Genomic DNA, 13395 nt, shown 5'->3' with positions numbered 1-13395 from the left:
GAATTTGAGCCAAGTGTGATCTGAGTTTTAGTTGCAGCTCCTCTACAGGCTAAACTTCTTTTGACTCACTTCTGGTTCCCCCCTCTGTGAACTGGGTATCATAATCCTCATATACTTTATATAGGTGTTGTGAAGCTTAATTTGTTAACGTTTGTGAAGTGCCTTGACCACCTCAAATAGAGTGAAGATGAAGATAATTTTGCACTTAGAAATGCTAAATATTTTTACACTCACATGTCACTTAAAAGCAAGCAAAACATGTTGGAATGACTTGCTGTGAAGAGTAGAATGCAGACAGCAAGGATAAATGAGGTGGTGAGAAGTGGGAAGTAGCATAAACGATCCTATATTGGAATCAGTAAGCACTTGACTATTTTGTTTCTATTCTTTGATCTTAAAGGCCTCCAACTTGCAGCAGTAAAGGGAAAGCTAGATTTCACTTCAGCCAAATGATGACAGCGTTCGAAAAATCTGAGTTCTCTCTCTTTCCACTGGTCTGTAGTAAAGAGTAGCCGTACAGCTATCATGAGATTGGACTGTTTGGGTATGGCAATTCGCTATGGGAGACTGCTGGTCTACACTGGGAACTTATATCGGCATAGCTGTGTCTCTCAGGGGTACGAAACATGCACACCCCTACAAGATGTAGCTATACTGACCTAACCCCTGATGTAGACAGCGCTAGGTTGATGGAAGAATAATTTTTTTGACCTAGCTACTGCCTCTCGGGGAGATGGATTACCTGAGGTGACGTGAGAACCCTTTCCGTTTTGTGGTGGTAGTGTCTATGCTGCAGCAGTGTTTCAAGTATAGACAAGTCATAACTCTTAAAGGGCTTTGTCCCTGAGGTAAAAAGGAGAGAACAAGTCACATGTTCTGTTATTAACATTCTTGATATTAATAAGACATGCTTATTGTAGAAAATTGGCAACACTTCAGTGTTTCCCTAATGCTTGCAACCTTACTGCACAGCATAGAAGAAACAAAAATTAGTTTGAAATCTTGTTTTTGATTTTTACAGCCATATAAACAAAAGGACTACGTACCTTGACCCCAGACTGGCATTTACAGTTGAAGATAATCCAGTGAAGTCTACGACTAGACAGAGATATGATGGAAACAGTACTGCAATGGAAATCCTTCAGGGTCGTGATTTGAGTGAAAGAGTGGTTATAATCACTGGAGCGAATTCTGGACTAGGTAGGTCAATGTGACACTTAAGTGAGTAAAATATTATGGTTCATCTAGTTGCAAGTCGTTTTGATCTAACATTGGTTAGGTCATATTTAAAAATGTACATTCACTCTTTAATTCTGGATTGAATTCACACCTATTATTACTAAGATTAAGTTGCTTGGAGAATTAGTTCTCCCAAATCATCCTGATCATTCATCTTCTGCAGTAGTTGGTTGTATGGTGGCATTGGAATAGGTGTAGACAGTGTATAGTTAAGGCATTTTTTTAAGTTACTGAGTAGTTAAAAAAAATTTTTTTTTTGATGAAATTTAAGAAGGGCTTAATTACTTTTCTCTCAGAAGAGGATCCCATAGACCTCAGTCTTTCCCCCCTGCCCCAGCCACTACCTTGGTTTGAGTCGTTGCCACTGTGATTTGTAGTAAAAGTAAATTGTACAAGACATCTCTTCTGTTTCTGCTGTTTGATTTTTTTGGAGGAGCCAAAGTTGCTGAGACACAGTTGGATGGGGATTAGGTATTAAACTTGGTTCTCTCTCAGGCCTGTGCAGATAATCCACTGAGCCCTCCAAAATTTTATTTAAAATTTAAATTGCTGTTCGTCCTTTTTTGTAGTCTACGTTTTGAGTTGTAGAATCATCACAATTGTAGTCGTTGTGCAAATTATAGCTATTTTTTAAAAAAAGAAGCAGATTAAATAAAAAAAAAATATTTAAGATTGCACCTTGGGGACCCATGGCCAGCTTGCAGCTCTCTTGAACAATGAAAGGATTTTTGGACCAAGTGTCAGTCTGAATTTCCTTTGGTGCAGTTCATCCTTAAATCATTTGAAAGGGAACATTCTCTGAAACAGTATTTTCAGGCTACAACAAGCTCTAAGCTTTTCTTATTGTCAGTTACTGGTTAAATTTGTTTTTGGGAGATTTTATATCGTTAACTGAATAACTTTAAATTTATGTAAACATTACCAGAGCTTGCAGTACTACTCTAAATTGGCTTTACCTCATGCAGCAAATTTGCTTATATAATTATTAACTAAATTTGTTTAATCAAATGGTGCACATTTAAAAATATGTAAAATTTGGGGGATAAATCAATCAAAGCTTCTCCTGCCCCCCTTTAGAGTATTTTTAATTGAGTCCATTGCTAATAATCTGAGACCGTGTATCTCAGAAATAACCTAGCTCTTCTCTCTCTTAACCTTGAACCAGGTGAGGTTAGTCTTATCATGTGAACATGTTGAGTGAAACAGTATTCCACGCTTCTATAGAGATACTGTAGTCAAAGGGTTTAACACCTCATCCAGATTTGTGATGCTTATGAAAGGCAACTGTTGTTATCTGGAGAGGATGTCTGGATTTGTATTGTGGTTCCTCTTCCTTTTCCCCACCCAACTTGCCGTTCTGGGAGGTCATAGCTAAATACATGCACCGCGGGACTAAGTGCTTGCTACCAATGGCTATTATATAAACCTATCAAGCTAGCAGGAAACTACTTTAGAACCCTGTTTATCTGACTCTCCATTATCTGGTTCCCCATATTAACTGAACTACCAGCACGCACAGGTCCAGAAGTGGGCGATCTCTCCTTTGGCTGCTAGATGGCGCTGCAGCCTTGCATTTGCCCATTCTCTGCATTATCTGAATTTTTGATTATCCGATCTGTCCTGGTCCCAGTTAGATGGATAAATGGGCTCTGCTATATATTAAGAAGAGAATAGAAGCATAAGTGGGTGTGCAAGACTAGGCAGGAAGTATGGCTAACTATATGGACTGTTTGAAAATCTGAGTGTCTTGTGCTTTGCTCATTTTTCTTTTGAGCATTTTCCTCATCGTGGGAAATAGCCAAATAAATAAGGCTCCTTGTCTGACTGGAAAACTTGTAGTATTAATTACAAAAGTGCATCTGAAAAGGCTGCACAGAATAATTGACATTCAGCACTCTCTCATCCTCATAGAGCAGACTTCTCAGCAACTTGATTGTACCTGGATGATCAAGACCCCTTCGGTGACCTGATCCTTAGCCACCCTTCTCTTTGTTTTAAAGCCTCTGCAACAGTCAGGGTAATGCAACAAATGACATTAGTGGCATTAATGGAGTGAACGAAATGTTGGGCCTGTACTGGTTCAAATTGTGACGATAAGGTTCAGAAAACCTGAAGTCCAGATGGTTTTTCTCAGTCGAACTTGAATCCTATGTGAATGCGTGAAGTGAAGACATGGCCTATGAGCCTCAGACTTCTCAGATACTGTAATGTCTTCGACATCACTTCAGGTTCCATCTCTACATCCAGCACTAGTTAACAACTACCAGAGAGCAAGATGTTTCAAGGGTGAGGCCACTGGGACTTGGGTACAGGGGGATCAAGTAGAGTCCTGTGCTGTTTGGGCACCCTGAGTTGTCCTGATTTTGTGAGGCCTCAGTGTGAGGCTTGCTTTCTCCTTCACTGCTTACTGTGAAGGGGAGCCCTCTTCCTTTGCTTCCATAGAGCATGGCTGCTAATGTTCTTTTCCAGTCCATTTGGATGTATCTTGTAAGTCTTGAAGATCTGTTGAGATGGGGCTATCTAGAAGATTGAGATAGGACTAGAAATCAGTTCAGCCACTGTAATGCTGTGGGGCCTTGGGTAAGTAACTTGCCCTCTGTATGCATCAGGGATAGTACTTCCCTATCTCGCAGGAGTGTTCTGAGGATTAATTAGTTAGTGGTTGTATAATGCTCTGAAAATAAAGTACTCTGTTCTGTGTTTTTTAGTGTGATTGGATGTTCTAGAGCAGTGTTTCCCAAACTTGGGACACTGCTTGATATAGGGAAAGCCCCTGGCGGGCCGGGCCGGTTTGTTTACCTGTCGTGTCCACAGGTCCGGCCAATCGCAGCTTCCACTGGCCACGGTTCACTGCTCCAGGCCAATGGGAGCTGCTGGAAGCAGTGCGGGCCGAGAGATGTACTGACCGCCGCTTGCAGCAGCTCCCATTGGCCTGGAGCAGTGAACCGTAGCCAGTGGGAGCTGCGATCGACCGGATCTGTGGACACGGCAGGTAAACCAACCGGCCCGGCCCGCCAGGGGCTTCCCATACACAAGCGGCGTCCCAAGCATGAGAAACACTGTTCTAGAGGAAAATATTGCTGTGTTCCACTAGCTAAAAAGTGATTAAAAGAAAATTTTGTTCAGCCTTGGCAGCTTGAAATTTCATAAGGTCAGAAGCACTCAAATGTTGTGTTTTTTTTTAAAAATAATGAAATATTAAGGCTTCTCATCAAAATCAGTTTGCAACATACTTAAAGACTGATTTGACTGTCTCAGTGAATGGAGTTTCTGCGCATCATGGGTAGAGAACTTTGTTTATTTCATAATGACCGTCAGTTAGCTCCAAAAGACCAAATGTATATTTTGAACTCATTACATTTGTTTCTTTTTGCTCAAACGTATCTTTTGACATTTTACATTAATGAGTTAAGCAAAAAAGATGGAGTTCAAACAAATCCGAGAATGCATTTTGAAAAAACCACTAAACAACCCAGAATAAAAACCTTCTTTCATTCACCAACACAATCAGTTGATTATGCTAAAGGTAAAAAACCAAACTGTTGAGTTATTTCTAATAATTTATCAATAGGTATAATACATGGAAGCTTATGCAGGTTACTAATTACTAGAATTTTATTATATAATTGTCCTGATCTAGTAAATGTATGTGGAAAAAAATCACTTTCAAAGTGTATAATGTCACTGTTGTCACTGAGGGGCAAAGTAGGAAAAAATAAAGATACAATGTGTAAAAACAAAATGACTTCTCGGGTCTTAAGCGTATTCAACTTTCAATTTCTATGTTCTGACTGTCATGGGAATATTGAGGAAGGTCAGATAATTCAGGGATTTGTCACTACAATTCATAGACTCTAGGGAATGCAATCCTTTTCTGGACAAGAGTTTCAGATTATTTAGGTTTGAAAAACTTTGTTATAGTATTGCATACTATACTCCAGCTCAGGGTGTGGATGAGCGACAAACTGTGAAATCATGACTCCATTGGAGTCAGTGAGAGTTTTGCCATTGACTTCGAAGGGGCCAAGATTTCGCCTTTAGTCTAGGTGTATATACAGTTGGGCCTCAAAAGCTAAGCAACTAAATCTGTGTGAGGGCAATTAAGTAAGTTGCCTATTTTTCACAGGGACAAAGTTTCTACAGAGTCCACTAGGAGTTGTAGGTGCCATACACCTCTGAAAGTTGAGCCACTTATTTAGTTACCTGAGTATTAATTTTTGTGCTCAACCTTAGGATCTCATGTTGGGAAATATTGGATGAAATCTTGGCCCCATCAAAGTCCTTGGCAAAACTCCCATTGATTTTAACAGGATAAGGATTTCACTTATTGTCTTGACCTCTGTGCTCATCTATAAAATGGGAAAAATTATATCTACTACAGAAGTCTGTTGTGAAGATTACAGAACACTTGTGTAGTTTTTAAAGTGATGTTCCTTATTTTACTTGATGTAAACTGATATACAGTTCAACAGTTTATGGCTGTACTACTAACTGTAGAAGTGGTGGTATATTTTCTGCAATTCTTTCAATATATCCAACTTTCAAACAAATTATTTCTCCCTCCCATCAGATATTTCCTTTAACATCTATCTTCTTATTTAAAGCTAACAATTAAGCCATTACAGGTTCCATTATGAGGAAAACTTGTTAACGAGAGTATGGAATTCAAGTTCAGATTTCTTGGTTTTATCTAATGGCTGCTTTCCCATATCTTTATATATTTTGTTGTACTTAGTCTTAAAAAAAAAAAAAAGGGTACCATAAAACATATTCAAGAAATAGTCCCGTCTGTCCCCCCCGAGGTATATTTAGAATATATAATGAATAAGTGAAAAGATGTAAAACTTATGTTGAAAAGAATTTATTAAATATATCCACTAGTTGCTTCGCTTGAGGCAATTTTTCTAAAATACTTAGATTTTTATCAGGGAGTGAATGCTTACCAACGTCTTTAAAATTAATGCTGGTGTTTGTGTTGTGAGGATGGTAAATACGAAATGTTTTTCTTCCTTTCATTTTAAAGATCTCTTCTAGCCATGTGATAAACATTATTTAGGTCTTGATTAGTTTTAGCCAGGACTGAATTTTCATGTTCTAAATATTGTGTCAGACAAATGTTAATTATTGGTGTACTGCAACACTATATTATGATTGATTTTAACTTCAGCTATGAATGGTCTTGTAATATAAACCCATCTAATTTTAGAAACAGACCCTGTTCCTGTAGAGACTTACTCACACAAAAAGTAGTTCTTTTAACGTCAGTGAGACTACTTGCAATACATAGTTAATAGTTAATGCATAGTTAAGTTTTTGAAGGACTAGAATCCTAGTTTGGTTACGAAGAAAGAGTCCTTTAGTTTGAATCATGCATACAAATAAAAATAATTCTTTAATTTTTTTTTGTTTTTGTTTTTTCCCCACTAGAGGGCTGTATTGACCTTTGAAAATATTAAACAAAAGAGATCTTTTATATTTTTTCCTCCTCTGTGGTTTTTTGTTACATTACAAAAATTCAAAAAAAGTATTTATATTATGTGTTTTTAATTATCAGCATTTAAGTTCAAAATATGAGAAGTATGTTAGTTGTTTCATTGAGTTCTGATCTATAAGAAGATACAATATTTTCAACTTTGTTTGTAATCAGTTCTGCCAAATTACACAATGTCCATATTTTTAGTAGTATTTGTTTTTAATATCAGGGAGCCTGTGGTGTGGTTTATATATTTGTAGGAAGCTGAATTACACAACTATTACTGTACATTTTAAGGCTCATCTAAGGCTATACTAAATGACCTTGAAACTGCATGTACCTCAGCTTCATTTTTTATACAGTACACATTGGCTACCTAATCTATTGTGAATATTAGACTATGTAAGAACAGTAAAATATAAATGACACAGTACTACTTAGGCTATTTTACTGGCATATTGTAGAGCAGAGGTAGGCAACCTATGGAACGCATGCCAAAGGCGGCATGCAAGCTGACTTTCAGTGGCACTCTCCCTGCCTGGGTCCTGGCTACCGGTCTAGGGAGCTCTGCATTTTAGTTTAATTTTAAATGAAGCTTCTTAAAAATTCTAAACTTTTTATTTACTTTACATACAACAATAATTTAGTTATATATTATAGACTTATAGAAAGAGACCTTCTAAAAAGGTTAAAATAAATTACTGGCACGCGAAACCTTAAATTAGAGTGAATAAATGAAGACTCGGCACACCACATATCTTTTTGAGCTGGGGCAGACTTTGGAAAACTTTTTTTTTTTTTTTTTTTAAGAAGCCATCTTGTATGAAACTGTTCTTTTAATCAGTTTCATTTTTTCTCTTTACAAAGCCATCATGCTTTTTGTATTCAAAGAATGGGAAATAGTCCTATTTTGGTTATATCAAGGTCAAAGCAATCTATTAATTACATATCTTAGGGAATGCCCAAATCAAACACAGAGGTGACCTCAGAAAATTAAAAGCATTCTTGGCTTTGTGCAGCTTACTTTTTTAACCAAATACTGAAAAAATTCCAAAAACTCTTGTGCTGAACACGAACTGTCCATGCTGCATTTTCTTAACTCTTGAGTTACAAAGCCTTTTTTCAGTCCATAAACTTAGTTGATCTGCAAACATTTCCACTATTTCAAAACCAGTAACTGTGTATTAACACTTTTGTTAAATAGAATATTATTTTGTATTGCAAACTCCTAGAGACTCCAGTCAGGGGTGAGGTCCTATTCTTCTACTATTTCTTGTTTCTACTATTGCCAATACAAAGCTGCAGTATTCAAAAGTTTTGTAACATCATATTGGTGCCTAGAATGAGGATATGTTCTTTTAATATATCAAAATTAAGCTTTTGCTGTATAATTTATTAATCTGTTTTGGATAACTGGCCCTTGTATGTATAGAGGCTTTATAAAGATGTGTATTTCCCTTCTTTCACCCTTGTCTGAATTACCTGTGGTTATAAGTGGGCTCTGCCTTGTGTACTGGAGTTTGACTTGCATGTCATTACTAGAACACTAGCCTGAGACAGCTGTTAATAAAGATTAAATAGAGGGCTTAATTAGTTCCTAGTTTTGTAGTACAGTATTAAGTTTTAAAATCCAGAAGTCTGTCTTGGATTACCATTTTTAACTATAATTTAAGTTTCAAGAGAAGAGGACATGCTTCATTAAGGCTTGCTTATATAAACAAAGATAACACTAAGCAACCTGCATTGCTCATCTTAACTACAAAAAAATAGGTGGTACCTCTATCCCTTTAGTCTGTCTTAAATTGAATTATATTATACTCATTGATGACTCTTTGTTGCTTAAACAAACAAGTAGTATCTGTGCATTAGGCTATGGAATTGGGGAATACATTCTCTACGTTAGCTAAAACTCTTCGCTTTGGGCACTGCTATTATGTATCTTCTGAATGGAATGTATATGTAATGAATATAGCACAGTAGCAAGTGCTATAGCTAGGGTTTGCTTCAAAATGACAATTGTATGTTCCTAAATACATCTGTCTTGTAAAGCTTTGCTTACCCCAAGAAAGTAAGTATCTATTAATTTGCATACTGTCACCATGCTAATGTATGGGTGATGAGGTTTTGTTCATAGGTGGTCATGATGTTTAGGTGATTGTATTTATCATGCACCTTTGACTGTCTGTCTTGCTCTCAGCCTACTAATCCATCTCACCTGGAACTTTAACATTTCAAACCCGTAATCAGTATGGAACATCTACCTTTTTTTGAAAATCAGTCTGCTCTCCAAAAATCATGAATTCAACTTGCTCTTTGCCCAGAAAATTAAAAATCATTTGCAGTGGGCTAGCCAAATTCAGCCTTGGATCTGTGACACATTTGAGATTTGGTACCTTGAGGGGAATATGTGAACTTCAGACCATTGGAAACTCAGGAATATCTCTCCACTCCAGTTAAACACATTGTTGTGGTTTGTGTGTATATATATCCCACACAAGTGATGAAAGGGCTAACTGGAACCTCTCTCTCCTCCCCCCACCAAGATGAGTCCCACCTGAGGAAGGAGCTGAGCATAAAGAGAGGAAGCCCAGAGCAGAAGAGAGGTCTGCAGCAAGATGCTGTAGGAAAGGGTAGTTTCCTGCAGTAGTCCCTGGAACAGGGAAAAAGACCCCAGAGAAGAAAGCCCAGAGTAGTGCCCCTGGGGCCCCTATACTGAATAAGGGACAGGGAATTGGGAGAGAATCTAGAAGCCAAGGGGCGGGTGGACATTGTTTGTGTTGGTCCTTTGTTTGGGCCATTTGAACTCTAGTAGGGATTCTGGAGCTGAGAGCCTGCCATTGTGAAGGAAGATTAAGACAGATGAAGAGCCTGGGTTCACAGAAGGCAGCAGAGCCAGAATCTTTTGAGTTACGGTCTTGATCTTAATTGTTCGATTTGACGTGGTGTTAGTCCAGCAGTGTTGGAAAAGAACAGTATTCTTCAGGAGTCCTGAAAAGGGAATGCCTGCAATGCTATCACGAGCCATGGGGGTGGGGGAGGGGGAACACTCTGAGATGACAACCCTCGAAAGACAGACAAAGACACACACAATGTTTACATTTAGTTCTAGGAGCGCCCAAAGTTTACCATCAAAGCATAATTTTAGATACGGTCATTGTAAGTAACAGTGTCTATTCTCTCTCTGTATCTAAAGCTTGTACAGTTAGACAAAAGCTAACTAAGGGCCCTGCTTTAGTGATATGATGCTTGTGTGCTGGTCCATCTAGTCACATCACACTGCAGAATTGAGGCCAATGGCAGCTTCTTTTACAGGCGGAATGATGCGTCTCATAATCCCAGTAAAAGTTCTAAATTCAAGAATCTTATGTTTTCTCACTAGGGTTTGAGAACTTACCATCATCATATGTATCAGAATGACTTTAAAGTACCTGTGTTTGTGACAGGCTCAACAACTTGAAAAAAATGGTTCAGAATCTGCCTTCAAGGAGCTTCATGTAAGGGCAGATATGTAGCATTCATCCTCTTTGCAAGTCTCAAAACACTTGGATAATAGAATAGTTTTGACCACTGTCTTCAACAACTTTCTAAACTGCTTATGGAGAGGTTTTCAGGTCTCCGGTACTTGCCAGCTAGCTCCTTCACCAAAAAGCTTTCCAGTATAGGTAGAAAATGACAAACTCTCGTATATGAAACATATACACTTTTTGTTTGGGGTATGCGCTGATGCTCTTGAATATCACAAGGTGCTTGATCCTTCTTGGATCTATGAGCAGAAAGCAAATATAAATTAAAATAACCACTGAGATGTTCCTTTTGATTACTTCTTTTTTTCATAAATCAGAGGTTGAATAATGTGTTCTGAACCTCCCAAAAAGATCATTTAGTGCATATAGGGAAACATGCCACACGAGAGTCTGCTCAGTCATTTGGCAGAGGGCACAATACTCTTTATTATGAAGAGATGGTGGTGTGTGTGTGCGTGCGCGCGCGCTCATGAACGATGTAGTAGTTGCCCCTAACTAGACAGTACATAGAACAGTATCTTTAGTCAAATCCAGATCATATGAGAGGAATAAAACAGACCCAATAAATATCAATGGGGACTATCGTGTTAATGATAGTAGTCTGATTCTTTAAGTTTGTTCACTGTCTCACTATATTACATAGCTCTTGGTGGTCTCAGCTCACACAGACCCTTGTCTGAGTTTGTTAGTAAGGAATTGTTCACCTCTGCTTTGGAGCTAGAGGACACATTTTTCTTCCCCTCTAGAAGCATGCATACATTTGTCTGAACAGACATTGGTTTATTTTCTAATTTATGTCTTTATCGTCTTTCTGTTTGTCTCCAGATTAAATAATAGTTAAAATGATTATATGAACTGACATACAACTTCTATAAATGATTCACTAGACATGCTGTCCTGTCCTAGACTCATTTTCTGATTTGTTGCAAGTCTTCTGAGTCGATTTCACAGTTTAGTGTCTGATTTTTACCAATCTTTCTTTCCAGCAGATAGTACTTTAAGTGTGTGTGCGTGGGGGTGGGGTAAGGAATAAGATTTTGAAACCAATGTGAAGCACTCAGTCTTGGTTGTTCAGTTGTACTGAAAAATAAGAACATTTTATTTAAGAAGGATCTTTTTATATGGAACTTTTCTTTTTGTTTTTGGTCTGCTTTGTACTGTAGCTATTGTCAAATGCACAGCAGTAGTACTAATGCAACCTTTCATGCAGCAGATCGCTTTAAATGCAGATTAGCTGTTTAAATGCTTTTTTTTTTAAACTCGCTGTAATGAAATGCATACATCAAGAAAACTTGCTTGTATATTGCTTCCACTACTTGCAGTGCCTCTTGTGGTATGTCCTCACTGCATAGTTAACCTGGGCTTCTTACCTGTGTTTTAGCCCCCTACCATCCTCGCAGAAAACCCTCTAATCTGGATTTGGGTCTGAAGACTGGGCTAATTTACCCATCTGGGGTATAGTTTAGAACCCAGACTCTAGTTTAACTCTGGATGGAATCCTCCCACTTTGCAGTGAGCATGCAGACAAAGTTACTTGAATGCTGATTATCCTCCAGTTCCCTTCCCACAATTCCCCTAAAGGATGGACAGGGTCTCACTCAAATTCTTTCCCAGTCAATTGTGGATCTCAGCACAAAGAACCATGGGATATGCCCTCAGGGAGACGGGTGAGTCTAGAAACTAGGAGGACATGGTAACCCAGATAGGGCTTTGGTGTGAGGATGCTCGCATCCAGTGTAGGCCAATCCAGGTGTTTAGGCCTGGGTGTTGATCACCCAGAATAACTGGGTAGTGAAGATTTAGGGCTTGTCTACACCTGAAATGCTACAGCTGCTTCGCTGTAGTGCTTTGACACCATGTATGCTGACGGGAGCGTCCTTAGAGGTCGTAGCTGGGTTGACAGAAGAATTCTTCCATTGACCTACCGCTGTGTATGCTGGCTTAATTATGTTACTCAGTGGTGTAGATTTTCTTATACCCCTGAGCGACATAGCTGGGTTAACTTAACTTTTTTTAGTGCAGACCAGGCATAAGTCTTTCCCTCCTCAGAGGAGGAGGAAAAAGGAGATGGGGGAGTTAAGGCCTAATTCAGCACAGCCCTCGAGGAAGGCAGCACTTGCTTACTCCACAGGCCTTGTGGTAGAACTGCTGCTGCAGTAAAGGCCCTGTGGAATCCAGAGGAGGGAGTGTGGCTCTACACTGTTCCATCCGTTGAAAGATGCCTTGTTCCCTGGTTGCCAAGTCTTTCTCCCTCTGGGATCAGCTTAAGGTAAACCACATTTTGTAGCTTGGATCAAACAATTAGGGAGTGTCCAGGCCTTTACAAATGTGATGAACTCAATCTGTTCATTGGAGTTTTTACCACCTTAAATTAATTTTATTGTATTGGGGTGAAGGAAGGCTGGAGACTTTGAGCTGTAGTTGGATCTTGTGCCCTCATCTGGAATTGCTTACTGGATATCTTGTTGTGGTGGCTAACTCTTATAGCTTTTTTGATTGGCTTTGTGGGTTGATCAATGCTGCTACTAGGAATTGGGGATAGGGAGAATAATAGCAGGTATTTGTTTCTGCAGGTTTGGGCTTTTAGTCCTTTTGTGATCAGATGTAGCCTTTCAGATTTAGGCCTGCAGCTAGTGGCTTTATCCACACTGGACTTTTGTTAGCAAAGCTTTTGTCGTTCAGAGGTGTGAAAAAGCCACCTCCCTGAACCACAGATGTTTTGCCGCCAAAAAGCACCAGTGTGAACAGTGCTTTGTCGGCAGGACAGTGTCTGCCATCCATGATATCATTTTCTAATCAAGACTTGGCTATTTTGGAGATGACTGCAGGAGTGTGCATACAAAATCTGAGACACATGCATACACAAAAGTTGGGAAGTCTGGGTCTGCATTCTGGTAAGCATATACCAGTCTTTATTTTTCATGTAATTACTCCATTTCTCAAACTCTGTGTGTCTACTAGATAATGCTTCATTGCTATGGAAGCAGAGATGTAAGCAGTGAGAGAGACCTAATATGTCATCAAATTAATTTCTCTAATAATGCAGCCGAGCTCGCCACTTTGTCTCCTAGTGTTCTGAGAATTCTAGTTTTAAAGGTCCTAAAAAATGGGAGTTTCTTCCATTTCTGTGGAAAGAGACTGTCCTACAGCTTCATACAT

At 38.8% G+C, this 13395-nt stretch overlaps 1 protein-coding gene across 16 annotated transcripts in view; it reads left to right on the top strand.

The window, feature by feature from the left end:
* The window catches only part of WWOX (WW domain containing oxidoreductase), a 696419-nt gene that overhangs the window by 11220 nt on the left and 671804 nt on the right, over nucleotides 1–13395 (top strand). For all 16 annotated transcript variants that reach the window (XR_007769336.1, XR_007769335.1, XM_050922872.1 and 13 more), the window contains exon 4: nucleotides 1022–1200. Coding sequence is in view for 14 of the 16 variants with exons in the window: in XM_050922872.1 (XP_050778829.1) it covers nucleotides 1022–1200 (179 nt within the window). In the remaining 2 variants the exon portion in view is untranslated. The remainder of the gene's footprint in view (nucleotides 1–1021; nucleotides 1201–13395) is intronic.

This window comes from Gopherus flavomarginatus, chromosome 14 (assembly GCF_025201925.1).
Source record: "Gopherus flavomarginatus isolate rGopFla2 chromosome 14, rGopFla2.mat.asm, whole genome shotgun sequence".
In the NCBI taxonomy this organism is placed as follows: Eukaryota; Metazoa; Chordata; order Testudines; family Testudinidae; genus Gopherus; species Gopherus flavomarginatus.
Note: the sequence above shows the minus strand (reverse complement) of the source record. Positions and strands in the feature narration are given on the sequence as shown.